Here is a 20,068-nt window from a genome sequence, read left to right as displayed (position 1 = left end):
TTTTTTTGCAATGCAATATTCATATGTACATTGTAAAATTTACTGGTTGCTGTCCATACTGGCTGTGAAGCAAATACACAACACCACAACTCCACTATAAGATTAGGGACACAATCCACTGTCCAGGTTCTATGCAAGAATGCATTTTAAAGGTTCAGCTGAAGCTAATATAAGATTTCCACACTGTTAGCCTAATCAAGTGTCTATATTTTGTAAAATCTAAGTGATTAGCTATTTATTAGGCATAATTTGTATTATGCCTTTTTGTTTAAAATGTTCATTAAAGAGCAAAATGTTCATACCCTGTGTCTTCAAATCTGTATAGCCAGTTTAATGGTCTTTGAAATTATATTTGTAAGATCATTGACACATCCACTGACGCAAACCTTAGAACATGCAGCTAATTTAAAAAAAACAACTGAAAATGGAATGAGAAACTTAAAGTAATGCCTTTATTTTCATTCCATTTTGTACTCACATACTTGGAAAGTCAACATAGGACACTATAGCTGTTATGTCAGAGCTGCAGTAGTGAAGATGTGGTATACATGGGACAGAATCTACTTTATCATATAGTTATTCATTACAGTGGAGAGGCACTCGATGTAAATATTTTTTGATAAAATGTTTTTAAACTGTTCTCCTGCAGTGATTATGTAGCTGCTCTCAAGTGGTAAAACCTAAGCCAGAACTTCACCCTCCAGTCACTAGGAGGCGACACAAGTTGAGTGTTTGGGACCAGTGTTGCATTCACTGTCCTTTGGATATACAGTAAAGCAGAACTCTCACCTCATACTGTCTATAGATTGCAAACATTTGCTATGGATATATAATGACACTTTCACGGCCATGAAAGATAATAATGAATCAAAAAAAGTATGAAATGTGAAGCCATATTCGGTAAAATTAAATACAATATTTAAATTTTATTTTTTTCACAAACTAATTTCTAAGATCTTCCATGATGTTTGAAATGAAAAGTTTTTCGTATTCCTCAAATGTTACATGAACGTAGCATCACTCAGTCATGGCGCCGGCCAAGAAACGCAACGTGAGTTCGGCAAAAACAACAGAACAAAGTGTAAAAACAGCTAAAATTGACCTAAATACCAAAGTCGAGAGCATACTTGAAAGTAGAAAAAATGCCAACGAAGTTTTTGACATCCTCGAGTTCCTTCAGGTAAATATATGCAACTAACTTTTTGAGCACCCCGACTGAATAACGTTACATGCTTGTTAGCTAACGTTAGCTTTATTGACCCCAAGCAGGATGTCACTTCTCTAGGTTGCTAAAACAATACTCTCCGTGTCCTTTTGCAGTCAGCAAAAGAGAAGGATGTTGTCAATGCTGTCAATGCATGCAGCAAATTGTTCTGCACCTTGTTGGAGAAGAAAGAGCTGTTTTTGGGGAAACTGCCCGGAGAGGAGGAGGCGTTGAGTGGTGAGTACAGGCTGATAATGCATTATGCAGCAAAGCAATTAACCCGAGTTATGAAGTGGATATTAAAGGTCCCATGGAATGAAAATGTCACTTTATGAGGTTTTTTAACATTAATATGAGTTCCCCCAGCCTGCATATGGTCCCCCAGTGGCTAGAAATGGTGATAGGTGTAAACCGAGCCCTGGGTACTCTGCTCTGCCTTTGAGAAAATGAACGTTCAGATGGGCCGATCTGGAATCTTGCTCCTTATGAGGTCATAAGGAGCAAAGTTACCTCCCCTTTTTCTGCTTTGCCCGCCCAGAGAGATTTAGCCCACCATCATGGCTTTCAAACGAGCAAAGTGGCAGTTGGTCAAGGCCACCCCCCCCCCCTCTCCTCCTCTCCTCCTCAATAGCTACAGACACAGAAATGGCACATACTAAGGAAAGCTCATTGTGGGACTGACTCTAGTGGCTGTAATTCTGCACCAAGGGTGAATTTTGGGAAAGAGACTTCAGATACAGTATTAGGGGACCACTAAGGTCTATATAAAAGCATCCAAAGAGCACCATGTCATGGGACCTTTTAACAACTTTTCACACCAGCAGCACTGCTGTACTGGGTTGTGGGATATCGAATGAAACGTGTGTTGAAAATGACATTTAAGTATTGGCATTATACATTTCATAAATATTTCATTAGCCATGATTATAACGTTTTTCCCTCCTCTGGGTTTGAGTTGTTGAACATCAGACTAGAACGTGGTTGCGAATCATACCATCATTCAGTGTGTCCGTCTGTATCTTTTCTGGTTCAGGAGAGTATAGTGCTGAGGAGAAGTACCGCATGTTCATGCGACACCGTTACAACAGCTGTGTGGAGATGCTGCTTGAGCATCTGAGCCATGAACTTCACGGAGTCAAGGTGAGTTGACTGAAAGCTTGAATGGAAATGGTGCTCACACACACACTTGCCAAAGAACCATGCTGCTCTTAATGTAAAACTGTGGTTGAGCAGATACTGTAGTATGAAGTCATGCTTTGTGTTCATTTCTTTAGTCGCACATTTACTAAAGACTAACCCATAAGAGAAGGGTCACATCAAAGTGAGTACGCACAACGAGACCTGTGCAGGAAGCTTTGTTCTTTCAGTCCGAATGGTTCTTTTACAATACTTTCTCTCTAAGACAGTATAGATGTGTAGTGCGCATGGGTTTTTCACTTTAAAAAAATAGGTACACTGTTATTACTGCCAATATCCTGGCGTCACCATCTTCTTTGATAATAACACCTTGCCCTGTTAAATTAACTATCGTCTGTAAGCTGTTTTTTATTTTTTTTATCATAGATGACATTAAGATAATCATATGTAGTAAATTATTGGCTTTTATCTTGTGTACTGTCATTGCATAATCATGTCCGCCAGTGCCAATCATCATTTCCTAATCTTTCTGATGTGACATTTAAAAACAAAACAAAAAAACTGTAATTATCCATCAAGCTGTGCTTAAAAACAAATAACTGTCTGAATACAGGAGAGTGCCCTGTGCTGCCTGATGAAGTTTGCTGCAGTAGAAGGACAGCATCCCCTCGAGGACTTGGACTGGAGTGAACACTACAGCTTCCCAAGAGAACTCATCCAGGTAGGACTTTGTGTCACGCAAACTTGCTGGGAAAAATAATATCCTTTTATCTGTTCTTTTGTGTGACTTCAAGAAGGTCCCCATGTTTTTAGCCAATACAAGAAATAGACTGTTTTATAAATGATTTTGTCTTTAATGTCACATGCACCTTCTGATATTTCTGTTTTTGTCATGATCAGGCAGTGGTGAAAAGACTGCTGTCCAAAACTACAGACAACTCCCTGATGATCTCCAGATTCCAGGAGTTCCTTGAGATGGAGGATGTACGCTATTATGTCATGAGCTCCATCCGTGAGGATGTGGGCAAAGTCATGGACAAAAACAAAGGGGTAAGAGACCTCTGTTCAATGCTAAGCTGATCTGCTGTAGCTGTGCTTGTTGATTTCTTTAGTAAATATGACTTGGTTTGCTGAATGCTGTTTGCTTGTCTTGTTCTTATCAGGCATTGGTTCCCATATATCAGAACAATGTATTCACCCTCATGTCCAACATCAGTGTACCAAGCCAGGAGTCGGAACTCACCAACTTTATGGTCAAACAGGAAGGTGAGACCTGCTTTTTGAACTGGGGAGAAAAGGCTGTTTTGTTAGTTTAGTAAATAAATGTTATTATTATTATTTTTCTTTTACAAATCATTAAACTGATGTATTTTCCCCCAGCCAAGCATGATGACTGGAAAGTTGCTAAACTGAATGTAAGTAAAATATTTTTAATCAGACATTCACATTTCTTAACTTTAAATATTTCCTGTATACGGTTTTAAATGTTGTACTTCATTACAGGAACACAAGCGTGTCTTTGAGAGGATGTGGCTGGGCTTTCTCAAGTATAAGGTATTATAAAAAATCTTGACTGCACTATTATGCTTTATTTATTTTTTATATCAAAATGTATTCTCTGTACACATATGGCACTGTGCTATCTCATTCCTCTGCTGTAGTTGCCAAGCAACATGTATAAAAAGATCTTGGTGATCCTCCATGACTCCATTTTACCCCACATGAGTAAACCCACACTGATGATTGACTTCTTGACTGCTGCCTATGAAGTCGGTAAGTTGTGCATGTGGCTTAGTAGTGACAATACTCCCAACAACTTCATGTGAGCTGACAATAACTACTTTTAAATAACCGTAGTGCCATTTCTACATCTGGTCTCTGGGATGTATTATTTCTATAGGGGGATGCTGGTAATCATCATATGCTATTTTGTCATGTTTTTCTTGAACAGGTGGGGCTATCAGCCTGCTGGCCCTCAATGGCCTTTTTGTCCTCATACATCAACACAACCTGTAAGTATTACATGAAAAATTAATTAATTTGGCCACTTTTAGTAGTCGCATTAATTACAGTAAAATGTTTTTGAATTGCATAAATACTGACAATATGTTGTGTTTGTTTGTGTTTTTACAGAGATTACCCGGATTTCTACAAGAAGTTGTATAATCTGCTTGAGCCTTCTGTTTTCCATGTGAAGTACAGAGCACGCTTTTTCCACCTAGCTAACCTCTTCCTTAGCTCCAGGTAAGATCATTCATGCTTCGCTAAAGTGTTTTTTTCCCTCAGTTTATCCACATAGTTTGCATCTGTCCTCTTGGAGCACTGGACAGGTGTACAGTTGTAGTTAATACTATTTCCAGTTGACCTGCAGTGCCTGAGTAACAGGTTAAATTTCCCATTCTAACCACACCTTTGATTGGCCCCTAATGAGCCCCACTGATCTAAATGAAGGTCAAGTGATACTGCTTATTTAATGCAAACTGACTGTATCTGGGATATTTAAACTGGTTACCTAATCTTTTCCTTCCCACCACTCAAGATAATGACATAATATCTCAAAAAGGATATATGTATTAGTAACATATGCTTTTGTGCATTCCTCCAGTCACTTGCCAGTGTACCTAGTGGCTGCATTCGCCAAACGCCTGGCTCGTTTGGCTCTCACAGCACCGCCTACGGCCCTCCTCATAGTACTGCCCTTCATCTATAACCTGATCCGTCGCCACCCATCCTGCAGAGTCCTTATTCACAAGCCCAGCACAGAAGATGGTGAGCGTCAGCCACTCTCCTGGTTGAAATTTATAACTACTCAAACTGTCAGTCTGGGTTTTAGATTCCCAGTCTGAATCGTTATATTTAACAAGCTTGTGGGAATTTTGTGTGCTGATGATACAATCTTCTTCTACAATCCAGGGAAGCATTTTAGGATATATGTTGATGTTTGTTCCTATTCATAATTACAGAGCCTTTGGAGGACCCATATCTAATGGATGAAGAGGACCCTGCTCAGTGCCGTGCCTTAGAGAGCAGCTTGTGGGAGATTAAGGTGTGTACAGCAGCATGTGGTGGTTTTGGATTCACAAATGAATCATCCATGACACTGACTACAACTGAGCTATGCCTTGTGTCGGCCAAGGTGTTTGTCATGATTGGAAAACGAGATGAAGGATTATTACATCAAGGCTATTGGCGCTAGTATCAGATACTCGGCTCAGCTCGACCGCGGTGCCCCGTCCTCCTTTTTTCCATTGCAGATTAAGTACCGCCTCATGCGTGAGGCGAGTGGGGCTGTTCGTCATAGCGACGGCGCAGGAAACTGCCGTGACCTAACGCGAGACACACAGAACGTCGAAGGTGTGTTGTTTTAAAAAAAAAAAAAAAAACACAGCTGGCTAAACTATTTAAAAATGTCAGGTTTGTTTAGAACACCCCGGTCTGTCGCTAGCAATGATGACGCAGTGATTAGTGATGATTCTTTCCGACCACTCAGTAGTCTGCAGGTTTTCACGTCACCTTTTGGTATCGTCTCAGTTCGCTTGGAACCTCGACGGAGCTGATACTAAAAAAGTACCTGTTGGCAGGTAGCAGGGACTTTTTTTCATAATGGAAAACCAAAGGGCAAGTTGGCAAGTAGAGTAGAGGCAAGTAGAGTAGAGTCGAGCAGGTACCATGTAATGGAAAAACGCCATAACTTTAAGGAATACGCCGACTTATTGGGAATATAGCTTATTCACCGTAACCGCCAGAGTTAGACAAGTCAATACATACCCTTCTCATCTCCATGCGTGCTGTAAGGCTGTCTGACGGCTCCAGCGGCATCAGCCCAGCACAGAACAGGCAGGTGAATGGTTCCAGTAATCCTACTGCTCCGAATAAGGGACAAAATAACACCAACATGTTCCTATTTACATGTTGTGATTTGTAGAGTGACAGCGTGTACAAAAAAACAACGTAACATGAGACACAGCCATCTTCTAACCGTAAACAAACCGGGAACTATATTCTCAGGCGGAAGAATATAGTACTTGGGCGGAGTGATATGCTCGCAGCAAGCCCGTCTGAGAATATAATTCCCAGTTTTACGGATAGAAGACGTCTGTGTCTCATGTTACGTTGTTTTGTACTGTTCTTACACATGTAAATAAAATTATAGCGTTATTTTGTGTAACTGTCAGTATCGGAGCAGTAGGCTAGTTGGAACCAGTTACCTGCAGGATCTGTGCTGGGCTAAGCTATGCAGACGCGTCAGACACCTTATGCCTGAGTAGAAGGTTATGACTTGTCTTACTCTGGGGGTTACGGTGAATAAGCTAAATTCCCAATAAGTCTGCGTGTTCCGTTAATAGAAGCATACTTAATTTGAAATGAAAGTTTAAATTCTTTTCTTTTCCTGTAGACACTTCAGAAGCATTACCATCCAGATGTGGCCAAAGCTGCTATGTCGATCAACACACCTCTGTCAGAAAAAGAGGATGACATCAGTGAGGTGCTGGAGATAACAACATATGAGGTGATTTGACACTTCCAAACATAGAATTACACAATGTTGTCTATGAGTGCATAGAAACTAAATGGAAGCTAACAGTCATCTGAGTAGCATGAGTAATGTGTCCCTTGTTCTTATCCCCAGCTGATGGAGAGAGACCTGAAGCAGTCTCAGACCAAGAATGTCCCACTGGAGTTTGAAACTGCCACACAGTTACTAAAAGGAGGGGCTAATGTGTTAGGACAGCACTTCTGTCTGGATTAAAATAAGGTGCTGCATTCACAGCGTGGTATGCATTTCTAGGACCAGTTCATCTGTCAAGGTGAATGTTTACAGCTGTTTGGCCTGAACAGGAAGTGTGGACAGACCACTCTGAGACCAGCAGCAGCATCTGGAAAAACAGAAATGCCTTTGATCTGGAGTTATGTTTTTCTCCATGAAAATTGATGTGTAACTATTGTACATTAGTAAAAACCTTTTCCATAGTTCATGGTGACTAAATCTCTTTGTTTCTATTGGGCTCATTTTTGGGTTTTTTAAATGAAAATGGTTTTACTCCCATTTCAATTTTTGTACAAGTTTGGGTGTCCCATGTTGCACAAATGATAAAAATCCTTGAGGCAAATTTGTGATATTGAGCTATACACATTTTTTTTTTTTTTTTTTACTTGACACAGAGACTTACCATCTGACTTTGCAGCTCTACAGTCCTAAGTAGGCATTTTTATGGATTAGGTCTCACTGCAGCAATCGGACATTTCCAGCTAAAAAAAACCTGCTAAACCCAGTATATGCTACCTATAGAACCACAGCAGTTGAAGAGACCGGTTTAAAAAGGAGAATACATATTGGATTTCAAGGTATTTGGGACAGAAACCCGACTTCAGCTGAAACCTAATCTGTGTCTGCTTAATGTGTAAAATATGCAACATAACATGTTAGCCTAACAATTTATAAGGCTAATCAGGCAAAGTGGAAGTGTGTGTGTGTGTGTGTGTGTGTGTGTGTGTGTGTGTGTGTGTGTGTGTGTGTGTGTGTGTGTGTGTGTGTGTGTGTGTGTGTGTGTGTGTGTGTGTGTGTGTGTGTGTGTGTGTGTGTGTGTGTGTGTGTGTGTTAACCCGCGCGCCGGGGTTTCTGCTAACGTTATGAAGGATCTGGACAGTTGTGACACCCCCATGAGATCAGGTTTCTGCTCAAATATCGTGCGTGCAGGTGAGAGAAGTTATCCTTAAATAAGCTTTTCCATCTTCTGTCCGTGTTCCATTCCCTTGTTAAGTGTGCCATATGGTCACACAACATGCAGCCTTGGGTACAAGCACGCCATGAGAGAAAATTCTGAATCGTAACTGACTTCTGTTTGTAAAGAGCAAGTCATATCCGGGTTGTCCAAAACCAGCAACGTTACAAATGGACACGCTATAACGAGCAGAACACATTTGAAGCCATGCTTATGTAGTTCACTGATACACAGCATCCCTGCAGTTTTGGAGTGTTTGTGTATTTTATTTTGTTTTTAAGGCTTATCGTTATTAAGGATTAAGCAGACACATGGCACTAGACTCTGCCAAAACTGGGAAGGTGAGAAGTCAGTAGAACAGAAGATCACTGTGAAAAGGATGAGGGAAATAGACGAGCATCACCTGGATGGGTAACAGTCTTTCAAAGTCATTGGTGAAAATATACAGTATTATATCCCAAATATATTTCACTGTATTTAGTTAAGGATTGTTATGAAAATGTACAGTCTTTCAGGTGCAACATTATAGCTTTTAGATATACTTTTTTTTACGGATATGCAAACTGCAGTTTTAAAGTGTTATTCTAGTTGCTGAAACTCCTGACTACAGGCAAAGTGCATGCATTGTAAGCTTTAGATACATGCCTTAAAGCACTGCTCCATCTTTTTTATGAAAATATTTTGTAAGAGGAACTTCTTCAGTTTAAAATGATGCAGCAGCCCCATAACTGAACTCTACTTCCCGTGACATCTAAAATGATCGGTTGTTTAATTGGGTATGACTATGTGCTCAAATAGGATATTAGTGCAACAATAAAAATTGCTCAGAATCAAGCTGAGTTACTACATGGTGTCACAATAGTAAGGCTGTCTTCTTCAGAGGGAGATTACATACTTAAAAAAGCCGTATTATTATGAAGTCAATCATACTAATGGGCTGATCGAATAATTAATAGGTAGATTGCAAATGAAAAACACCATTCAGGCCTGGATAATGACGCACACATGCACGCACAGCACCCTCCTCTTACCTTGATAAATCTGTGAGAGAGATGCTTACCACTGCAGGTTCATTGGCAGGATGGGACATTTCTGCATAAATCTACAGGACTCCTGAGCTTTCGTGTGTTGTTGTTGTTGTTGTTGTGGTTTTTTCTGTCTTTCTCCTCCTCCAGTCCCGGGCGAGGAAATAGAAGCTGTCCAAGGTGAGTCAGCAGCACGGAGAAGCAGTTTGAGCAGTTGGCTGATGCTCTAAGAGAGACAGGGGAAGAGGGAGCTGATTAATTTGACATTTTTCTTCCTGTTACCTCGTGAGAAAAAGCAAGTATGAAAACAAATCACTCATATTTCTTATTTGTCCATTAGTTACTGGCTCTTTGTTGTTGATAGTATCCAAAAAAAATACTTTTGAAGTATAACTCTTTAAATTATTTTTCAAATGTGATCTTGTTCTGTAGTTTTTGTTCAGAAATGCATTAGTCTAAAAGTCCAAACACAGATGACTGAAATCTGCTGTGTGATGATGCAGAAGAGTCATAAGTCAAATTTCCTGAGGTACAAGCAGCATTAATCTTCTTAACCTTCCATGTGTCACTGTATAGTAGTTACTGTGTATTCATGTGTGTGTGTTTTGCACAAAGGTACAAAACAGGACAACATAGATGGGGATTTAGCACTGACTGATAAAATCGGATGTTTTTCCCGCGAAACCCCCCCCCCCCCGACATTGTGTTGCTGTGATACAGTAATCCTCTCTTATGTAACTGAGTGCCACTCTCTCTCTCTCTCTCTCTCTCTCTCTCTCTCTCTCACTGAACACACACGCACATGGAAACAAACATGTATATACCAATCAGACCAGTCAGCACCTACAAATGCATGTAGACGTATTGATGCAGGGGGCAGCAATGTTAAATTGGAAAGTGTTGCCGTCAGGGATTGATTACATACGTAAACTAACAAACAAGTAATGTGATTTTAATTAAAGAAGATGAAGAAATTGTACAGTAAGTGCCAAGAAACTCTTTGCTAGATTAGTATTCTTTTTTGTGTGCTTATGTTTTCTAAGTGCAGTTGCACATTTTTGTTCGCTACATTAAAATAAATTAAATTACACATTGTTTTGGGTGGCAGTCTATCGAAATAAAATGAATTGTCAGAGGGAAAAAAACCATGATAAAATGCAGTGGTAGATATGCTGAATGTAAAGTAAATACTTTAATGTAATCTGCTCACAGTACATTTATATTGCACACATTCAGTTTTATGTTTTGGTTTTGTTTGTGTGCGTGTGGTTCAGTAAGTTTATGTTTGTATGGAGGTGTGATGAGAGTGTGAGGTTTGCAGTGCAACTTCAGTCTGTGTAATCTCTGGCTGTGTGGGTTTTGCAGGTGATAATGCGGCATCACACGTCCGGTGCTAACGTGGAGGAGCGCCTGAGGCAGTCTCATATGGAGTTACAGTGGATCCAGAGACAGCTGGCCATGATCGCTGCCAGAAACCTACACCATCACCACCTGCACACCAAGGGCAAGGTACTGTGGTACCACACACTGTAGGCCTGTGTTTCTACTACTGCTACTACGCAATAAGAGTACTGTGATCAAACTTTATGAGGGGGGAATTTGCCCTCGAATACTAATCTTGTCTGTAAGAGTTTATATTCCTAGTAGCCATGATTGAAATCATCCAGTTACTTACATAAAACAAACCTCCTCTGTTATTATTATATCCACTTGAGAGGGGGGAATCTGGGGATAAAGCACCACATTTATGGGCTGTCCTTAGAAAAAAAGGAACATCTGCTTAACCTAATCTGACAGATCTTCATTACACATCATTATGACGTAACATTAGATGCTGATGTTTTTAGAGTTATCGACTTTCCTCCACTCGTGATGATGGAGTTGCAGTTTGTTAACCACCTTCTCCAATACACTCTTTACAGCACAGTACTAGGTATATGCAATGGCAGTAATTGTGCTGTGTAGCTTTTTAATTTAACAACTCATACTTTGACAAAATATTTATCCCTGCATATGTAAAAAAAATGGCCATCTTATTGCAAGCGTTACGAGGAAGAATTTAATGTTGTGAGAATAACACCTAACTGGAATATCTAATAACTGGGAAGGTCTAATTGCTTTATTTTCTGTAGAACACACAAGCAGAGCAACAAGTTCATTCAAGATTTTTTAAGGGAGTGCTATAACAAGTGCAACAACATTTTCTATTTTTGTACTCCAGAACCATCGCTATTGTTATTGCTAAATGTTATTTAATCTCAATCCAGCTCCTCCTGTCTTGCCATTTGTAAAGTAGATGGTTTTGTGTTTTTGACTGTAAATCTGTTGTTTTCAATAATCTTTTACCTCATCCAACCCCTAACAAAAGCACACCTGTCTGTTTTTGTGTTTTTAAATCTACCTATACAACAAAGTTTTTGGGAGCTTTGATGGCAACTTGCATGCTGTATCCTGATTCAGATTCGCTGCCTCACACGATAGATTGTAATAGGCTCTCTCTATCTTTGACTGACAAAAACAGAAGCACTGCCACGGCTCAGTGAGAACACTCAGGCCTTGAAGTGAAATGTCAAATCACTTTTTGTATGTAGACGTTCTAAATTATTTTGTAAGATGCACATTTAACAATAAATCCCCATTTTGTTTTTCTATTACAAAATGTAATTGGTTAGCTTTCTGGAAAACATGTGGCATGTGTCACTAGGTGCAAAGACAGTGTTCAATATTACCATCCCAGGTGTTTGGATTTTTATTTTTTTTTATTCCATATGGCCAGAAGAGGACAGCATACTTCTGAAAGCACATTTTTCAGTGTTAAAAATCCACCAAGTTGAGACAGAAGCCATGACATGCTCCAAAGGCAGCAGCTTGTTTAAGTAGTTAAATGACACCTTGCCTTCAGCTATTTGCATATTTAAAGGGGTCATTGCATATTTCTGCCCAATTCAGTTACCGTGTGTTCCGGAACCCTGGTCTCGCAGGGCTTCATGTCATGGCCGAAAACCAATTCACAACGAGAGTAATGCGTCTACAGTAAGGATGGGAACAGACAGTGAGCAATGGTTGCTAGGCAACAGAGTGGAACAGAGCGTACGTTCTACTTTCTCCTCTCACTCACGCACACTTAGTGTCTCTTTCTTTCTGTCCTCTCCTCTGTCCTGCCTTCCGTCCCACTGTTAAACGGAGGACGCCTATCGACAGAATACATTGAATGCCTGCTGCTGATGCAACCTCACTAAAAACCACCACCCTGATCCAATTTGAGGGATTTAGAGGAGGTGAAGAGAGCAAAGGGATGGTTATATCTGAGGTCTGTCAAGGAACATGACAGTGTAGATTTGATTTGATGCTAGATGAAAAGTTCCAAGTACCAAGGAAAACACTAATGCATGAAACGTAGTGAGATATCATGTATATGTATAAATGTGGGCTGAAGTGATGTATGGATCGTTGCTTCCGTCAGCAAAACAGAAAAACCATTATCTTCTGTCTGTTTGAAAGTAAGATACAGAGGAGACAGGGATGCTGTACCAGGATCTGCTCTGCTTGGCAAATATAAAAAGCTCATCTGTGATGCAATGATTTACACGTCACTGCTCAACAGATTGACACAGGCCATTTAAATAAAAGCCGCTCCACATGTCTATTTTTTGTGTGATGTTGTTTTTGGTCAGTTGAACGCAGCGCGCACATGTCTGCGTATGAGTGAGACAGAGAGCGGAAAAGAAGGGAGGGGGGATTTTTAAAGCGCCACTGGAGGAAAGAGTAGAGAGCATGAGAGGAAGCATTAACGCATTAAGGGCTGGGACTCAGGGAGTGTGTGTTAGCTACTGCAGCTTCTTTTTGTTTGCTTTCACTGTTAGGGTGAGACTTCCAGATTGTTACAGTGGCATACAGACTAGGCAAGCTATTAAGCAGCAGATCGGAAGCCACTCATGCACCGGCATACACGTGCATTCGGGAGGACGCGTCACCTCCGCCTTCACTGCCAGCTTGTGTTGTGACGGGAAGGAAAGAGAGTCATATTGGGACAAAAGGGGTACTACTGCCTTTAAGGTAGGGTCATTATCTGTATCGGCAAAAAAAATAAAAAATATATGTCTGTATGCACAGCTGTCCCAGTCCCCTTTTTTTTCAAAACACACAAGTGATGGACTGGATGCTGCTGTAGCTGCTGTGATTCTCAGAGACTTAGTACAACACAAGATAACATGTATTCCTTTAATGAGGAGCAGCGACTAAGTGTTCATGAACGATAGGGATTTATTTCTCTCCTGAGTAGTTGACTCAGGAGAGAACAGTCTGTCTATATCCCACTCCAAGTGAAACACAATTTATAACAACACTTACGCTGGACAAGAGTAGCTTGGTAGGCTTGAAAAGACAGATTTTCTCTTCTTTGAAAATCGGTTTAATGGCAGGTCAATAGCTGTACATCCACGGCTGACTGCATCAGGCACCACCGATGCTAGTATTTCACTCACACACCAGATGGCGATATGGCAATCTATTTAAATAACCCCTAGTCAAAATTAGATTACCTTGGGGCACCCTAGTGGGTTGGTTGGCTGAGCACACGGCACTTAACCACAATGCCCTTTGTTCGAAGCCAGCCACCGCATGCTGCTTTCCTAATCCATTCTCCTGTGTTCCTCCACCATAAGTCATCCAACAAAGCTGAAATGCCATAAAATCCTAGAAAAATATATTTTTTAAGTGAACCATTGAACGAAAACACACAAAGCATTTCTCGGTGTCATTGTGAATTAAAATCTGTAGCTATTCATTATTGCAGAAAGTGGAGGACAGCCAAACTGTGCACGGCATAAAGTACTAAAAAGCCCCTATTACATAATTATATGCTGTAACCTCTTAATAGCTACCCACATTATCTGCTTTGCTTAACAAACAGTTACCCCAGCCTACAGTTGTTCATCATTTTTAAATGGATAATCCATTCACAGTGTACCCATCATTGGTGCTGTCGGAACAATTTTTTTTTTCTTGCTAGTCAGAAATATGCTTCTGCAGATGTTGCTTTCATAGGAATAATAGTTGTTTTTGTAGGATTTTAGAAGTTGTTTTTCCAGCAATGTGTCCATGAACATCTCATTGAATCGCAGCCTGTAAAGTGTGCTGCCCCAGTGTACTAAAGTTAAACTCCCATTTTGACCTCAGGTTTCTGCCTTTGAGCCGTGCACATGACGTTGACCTTTTTGTATTGTAATTGGTTGTCACAAAAATAATTTCTCTCATTGGAAGGACAAAAATAATAATGTGCATATGATATAGCATCTGAAGTGGTTAAAACATCTTACATTGTGTGACAAAAATCAACGATGACAATCAAAATATTAACCTAGAAAACTGAACCAATGTGGAGGACATGGAATAGATAATTAAATGATACTGCGGAAAACAGACATCACCTTCAACAGTAGGTGTCTAGCTATCCCCTTTCAATAGGTTTATTGATCAACACGTGGTTAAATTTACATTATCGTTGACTTTTCCTTTGAGCACTGTATGTCTGAATCACATCTGAGGGGGCATGTACTGTTGAGTAGGCGTTACCTCAAGCCTTTTTCACATGGCCTTTATTTGCAACCACTAGTAGGTCTTGGAAGTCAGTTTCCATTAGGCCAGAATGTCTGTTTGATATTTCCTAAAAGCTGTCTCAGCCCCGTCTTACCTCCAGTCAAAACTTAATTCATAGCTCGAGTAATCATTTACTTGTGACTGACCCCTTGACAAGGACTAGCTTTATTCAATAAGATTGAAAGACATGAAAGAGGAAGCATGCCATTTTTTTAATACAGTGCTTGGCTTGGATAAGAGCAACTTAATAATAATAGTAAATTGTAATAGATGTAGACAAACACTTGTTAAATTATTATTTTTGTGTTTGTCCCACTGTGAAAAGGAAGAGGAAGACCTAATATGAAACACAGTTTTAAGGTGACTGCCGCGGGGTCTTCTCTATCTCATTCTTTCTGCCTAGTGTGCAGTATTTCTCTACTAAAGAAAGCTATCTTATCCTTTCACACATTCTCAGTCTACTTATTCATACACTATTTTACTACTTTAAGGTAGTTTATGTTCTTTTTGACTGACTTTCAAACTGGATAATAAAAGAATGTTCTATGGCATTCATTCTCTGTATGTACATGTTTATGTTTTACAAAGGGTTTAACCTGAGCCAGGCCATATAACAATGATAGCAATCATATCACATCCATACCGGCTTAGTAGTATACAGCTTCATACTGTTTTCACTCGCTGGTATCAGATCAGTACTCGGTATCTGCCGAAAGTTCATGCATCGGAATAAGGAAACTGGAAGGGGAAGAATAAAAATTGTATTGGAATATCTCTATGTCTTATGTTCATCCACAGTGGTGTAATGTTGTGGACCTTCTTACCAAACAAGACGAAGTGTATGGAAAACAAAAAAATACAGGTTACCACTGTTCTATTACATAATGACTGGATGAATGAATGCAACATTTTGGATGCATTTGTAACAATGCATGTAATTGCCATTTGCTGATCCACGATGAATTGTTAAGGCTGGCATTCAGAAAGTGTGTGAGACGACGTATTTATGGGAGTGGATGCATGGCCAAGAATGTTTCTCTGTACCTTTTCACTATGTCCCTTTAAATTCCTCCCCTCCTGGCTCACATTAAGCAGGAGATGTTGTCGGTATTTCTTGTGGCCCCAGAGCGCACAAGTGCGTCATAATTCCCAACTCTGACGCAGCTCCTGTCAGGGCAGCAAGGCAAAGGATGATGTCTCCCAAGTGGAAGGCAACCCCCCCCCCCAACACTCAATTGACATCAAGAAAGAAAGTGTAAACAGCTGATTTTGAGTGATTTTTGTGAATGCTCTGATTAATACATGTAAACACATACTGCTTTGCTTTAATGACGGTTTAGATTTTAGTTTTAACAGCTAGCACCTAGCCTTGTCCAATGTGCTCCAGGCTCTGTGGATTTTTTATGCAACTTTTTCTCTCCCCCTGACCCACCTTCAGACCCCTTTCTGTGTTCCAGGACCTACTGATTTACACACAAAGCTCTGAATATAACACATGAAATGTACCAAACTCACACAGTAATGTAAAAATCATTCCCCAGACTAGAATATAGCCCTTTTCCAATTCCCAGTTTGTGCATCCCAGATTCCTCTCCTTGATTCCTTTCTTCGCGTGGAGGAAGAGACTTGAGGAGAGAGGAGTCGAGGCCACAGGCATCTAACAAACATGAGACATCTTTGCCTCGAAGCTGTCGATTTAAAAGCGACATCGATTAAATACGACGTGCGGCATAGCTGCATCCGCTGTTCACTGTTAGTCATGCACTGTATTTTATGATCTCTGTCAAATGAGCTGAACAGCTTTAATTACAACTTCTATATTTACTTTGAATTCAATTCACAACTTGGCATAATGTGATAAGAATGTACGGATGTTGTACATTTTCATTTGTTGTATCACATACACACATACACACACACGCACACACGCACACACATACACACACACACACACACACGCATATTTATAATATAGGCCTACATATACAGTAAATAGGCTATTTTAGTGTAAAACACTACAAATGTTTATGAAAACAACTATACAAATATATGCAGTATATTATATACACACACAAACGCACTCTATCTATATATTGATGCGTGGATCAACTCTTCATCCGAATCTGCGTGTATGCTTAAAATCCCACCCACCTGAATGAGTTATTTTCTCCGATTTAGAGACCCGCATGGACATTTACTTGCCCCTCTAGTCCCTGTAGGCTACGTTGCTTTTTAAATTATGTATTGTATTATATAAGTGTTTTCTTTAACGATTTACTTTAATAATTAGAGAGGCTGCTTTCAGTTATTGTAAACGTTTCCATGCGCGCAGTAGTGTCAATGCAGCTAATATCGTCTGACATTTAAGCAGCAAAACTATGTGTAGTTATACAGTAAACTTGACAGAGGAAACAGAACTAGACTTTTACATTTTGAAATAATCAATTAAGTTAATCTGCTGTTTCTCTCTAGGGACGCACTTACAGATGAAGCTGTATGTCTGACAGCAGCTCTGCTATGTTCACATTTTAGAGAACACTAGAGAACAAGGATCCGAGCGGCCTGATCCGTGAATTAACCAGTCCGCAATCCGCAGAGGATACATCGGTGTATCCTCGATTATAGCTCCTCCGGGGAGCCTCCTCGTTTCTTGATGTGCATTTTAGGAATAAGAATGTCCTTCAAGATGGCGTGCTGAGGAATGATTTTCGGGTCACAAGCCGGAGGATTGAGGATTGAGGATCGAGGAGTACAAATTTTGGAATTGAGAAAAGCCATATGTTATTTCATGTTTTTCTCCAGAACCATCTGGCGACCCCCAGAAATGATCTTGCGACCCCCTTAGGGGTCCCGACCCCTTGGTTGAGAACCACTGGTCTACATGACTGACTGATTTGGGGACTGAGCTTATCACGTTTGAATTAGTTGTCTCAACCTGGTGTTGATGAGTACCATTAATCTGCTCCAGAGCCCAATCAACCACATGCAATAACCATGTGATAATTCCTTTTATCATTTTCTAATAACCACCAGGTTACCAAAGTGATAACCTGTTTTTGATTTTTTTTTTGAGAGCACATTCCGTTTTTGCACCATTGGTTTTCTGGTCTAAATGACTCATAAATCATTACTCCCATGGATGTCCATATGGCCTAATATCTCACTCATAAATAGGCTGACTGAATGTGTTGAAAAGTCTGTCTGTCTGTTTGGAAAAACCCACAGTACTGGTTGGCAGGTCTATCTATCACACTGGTGGGTCTATCTTGTCTGCTTGGCAGGTCTGCTGTATTAGCAGGTGTATATGTCTGTCTGCTTGGCAGTTCCATCATACTGGCTTTTATAGCATTGGTTGGCTGTGTTAACTGACATATTGTCTGCAACTTTGTTTTTTGTATTTATTTTGTGTGTGGAGGATGATAGTCTGGCTTGCAGTCAGGGGAACTGGTTGTTATTTATGTACGTGTGATTTCTTTTGTGTGCCTGACAAGATACCAAATGCTCTGCTAACATGCTAATTGATATATCAGAGTAATACCGGTATAAACTGATATTAGAAACCATCTGTTGGCTGTTCAGGCGTTACTACAAGGAGAAAGTATTCAAAAGACAACAATGGGCTGATTTTTTCACCTCTTCTTTAATTCTCCTCCAAGTGAAAAAGGGTAATTTAAATTTCAGAGAGAGAGAGAGCAGAGATAAAGAGAAAAGTGAACAGGCTTCAGGGTAATGCAGCACAGATTTATTGTGTCTCAGGTGGGAATGTTTTCCTTTTTATAGATGTTGTAATATTGGAGTGGCTGGGCTAGCTAAGTGGGCTTTTTCAGGAGGCAAATGGGAAGACTACACCCTATTTGGGATTTCAGATTGTAGCTCTCCAAAATGTTTCTATTCTATTCATACATTTATATTACTAAAAGTAGATATTCTGGAGTGGAGCATCTAATCCATTTTTTAGATTAACTCATAGGGAAGAGTTCTATCCTCTGATACACAACAGAGCATCCTTGCATCCTTGGAGGGTGTTTAATTTCAGGAGGCACAGCCAGAGTTTACATGCACTTATCCTAAATCAGCTTCCCCCTTACCTAAGCCAAACAGCTGCACAGCTTTCTCCACTATCTGCAACCCCTCTGGTGGCCTCCAAGTTATTGTACAATTTGAAAAGCACGAAATAGACAGCAGAGCAGTTCTATTCCAAAACAAGACAATTGTGAACTCAAAAAAGTGCCATCAAATTGTGCAAATAGATGTCTGGCATGAAGGAACACTAACAGAGAAATACAAGACTATTCACTGACCTCAAGAGAAGCTTCCGGCCTGCCTATTACAGATATGCAGAGTATTTCCATGGAGGGTTCAAGCGTCAGAGTGAAAATTCACTTTGAAAGGCCATTCTAGCCCATCAAGAAAACTTCTAAGGAGGAAAACACTGATTGGCAAATCCTGCTGAGGCTCAAAACCTGTTGCAGTAGCAGCTTCATTTTCAGGCCTGGTAATCCTTTTGCTGTGACTGACCCCATGGGATGGAACTAAAGCCTGAGTATATCACTGTAAGCAAGATTGACAGTAGCCCTATGCCCTCTTTCATAACTTCTATTAATCAAGTTCTCCTTTTTGCATTATGTATAATTTTTATAATACATTTCAATTTTATTTCTAGTATAAAATCATAACAAGAGTTATCTCAAGACACTTTACAGATAGAGTAGGTCTAGACCACACTCTATAATTAACAAAGACCCAACAATTCCAGTAATTCCCCCAAGAGCAAGCATTTTGTGTGACAGTGGCGGGGAAAAACTCCCTTTTAGGCAGAAACATTGAGTGGTGAGGACAACTTCCTTTTAGGGAGAAACCTTGGACAGACCCAGGCGGTGTCTGACAGTGCCGGTTGGGGGTGTGATGAACAGTGGCAATTATAGTCACAATAAAGATAACTGAACTATGACTAGAAATAGTAGTTGTAGTAGTTCATGGCATAGCAGGGCACTGCAGGGTGTAGCAGGGCACTGCAGGGCATAGCAGGTCGTAGCAGGGCATAGCAGGGCACTGCAGGGCGTAGCAGGGCATGGCAGGGTGCGGAGCAGGACCACGGCGATAGCTGCCACCATGATCTAGGTGCCACCCTAATCCAGAGAAAACTGTGGGGTGACAAAACATAAGGACTCGGGGGAATAAGCTCCCCAAAGCTAAGTTAGTAACAAGCATTTCTGGGACATGAATGCACACAGATGAAAAGAGAGAGGAGAGAGGAGCTCAGAGTGTCAAAAGGAAGTCCCCCAGCAGTCTATATATACACCCTCCCCCGCCGGTCTAGGCGAACGCTGCATTTCCTCACTCCCTAACTACCGTATACGCTTTATCAAAGAGGAGAGTTT

At 40.4% G+C, this 20,068-nt stretch overlaps 2 protein-coding genes across 11 annotated transcripts in view; both read left to right on the top strand.

Moving 5' to 3' along the window:
- Positions 1-1,010: 1,010 nt before the first annotated feature.
- Positions 1,011-7,315, top strand: noc4l (nucleolar complex associated 4 homolog). Its single transcript, XM_039778757.1, has 15 exons — positions 1,011-1,180; positions 1,321-1,441; positions 2,238-2,344; positions 2,955-3,062; positions 3,242-3,391; positions 3,505-3,607; positions 3,722-3,756; positions 3,845-3,895; positions 4,003-4,114; positions 4,293-4,353; positions 4,475-4,585; positions 4,947-5,110; positions 5,305-5,387; positions 6,738-6,851; positions 6,972-7,315. Exons 1-15 carry the CDS (start codon positions 1,028-1,030, stop codon positions 7,089-7,091), a joined length of 1,593 nt encoding a protein of 530 aa, XP_039634691.1. The 5' UTR covers positions 1,011-1,027; the 3' UTR covers positions 7,092-7,315.
- Positions 7,316-9,921: 2,606 nt separating this feature from the next.
- si:ch73-287m6.1 (RIMS-binding protein 2) overlaps positions 9,922-20,068 on the top strand; it is a 68,448-nt gene continuing 58,301 nt past the window's right edge. For 5 of the 10 annotated variants that reach the window (XM_039779964.1, XM_039779965.1, XM_039779968.1 and 2 more), the window contains exon 1: positions 12,836-13,145. In XM_039779964.1, coding sequence (XP_039635898.1) covers positions 12,864-13,145 — 282 coding nt within the window. In that variant the 5' untranslated portion in view covers positions 12,836-12,863. Of the gene's footprint in view, positions 10,071-10,454; positions 10,599-12,835; positions 13,146-20,068 lie in introns of those variants that run through there. The other 5 variants (XM_039779976.1, XM_039779966.1, XM_039779967.1 and 2 more) reach the window with 4 other exon arrangements.

This window comes from Perca fluviatilis, chromosome 17, assembly GCF_010015445.1.
Source record: "Perca fluviatilis chromosome 17, GENO_Pfluv_1.0, whole genome shotgun sequence".
Lineage (NCBI taxonomy): Eukaryota > Metazoa > Chordata > Actinopteri > Perciformes > Percidae > Perca > Perca fluviatilis.
This window is presented reverse-complemented; position numbering and strand designations above follow the sequence as displayed.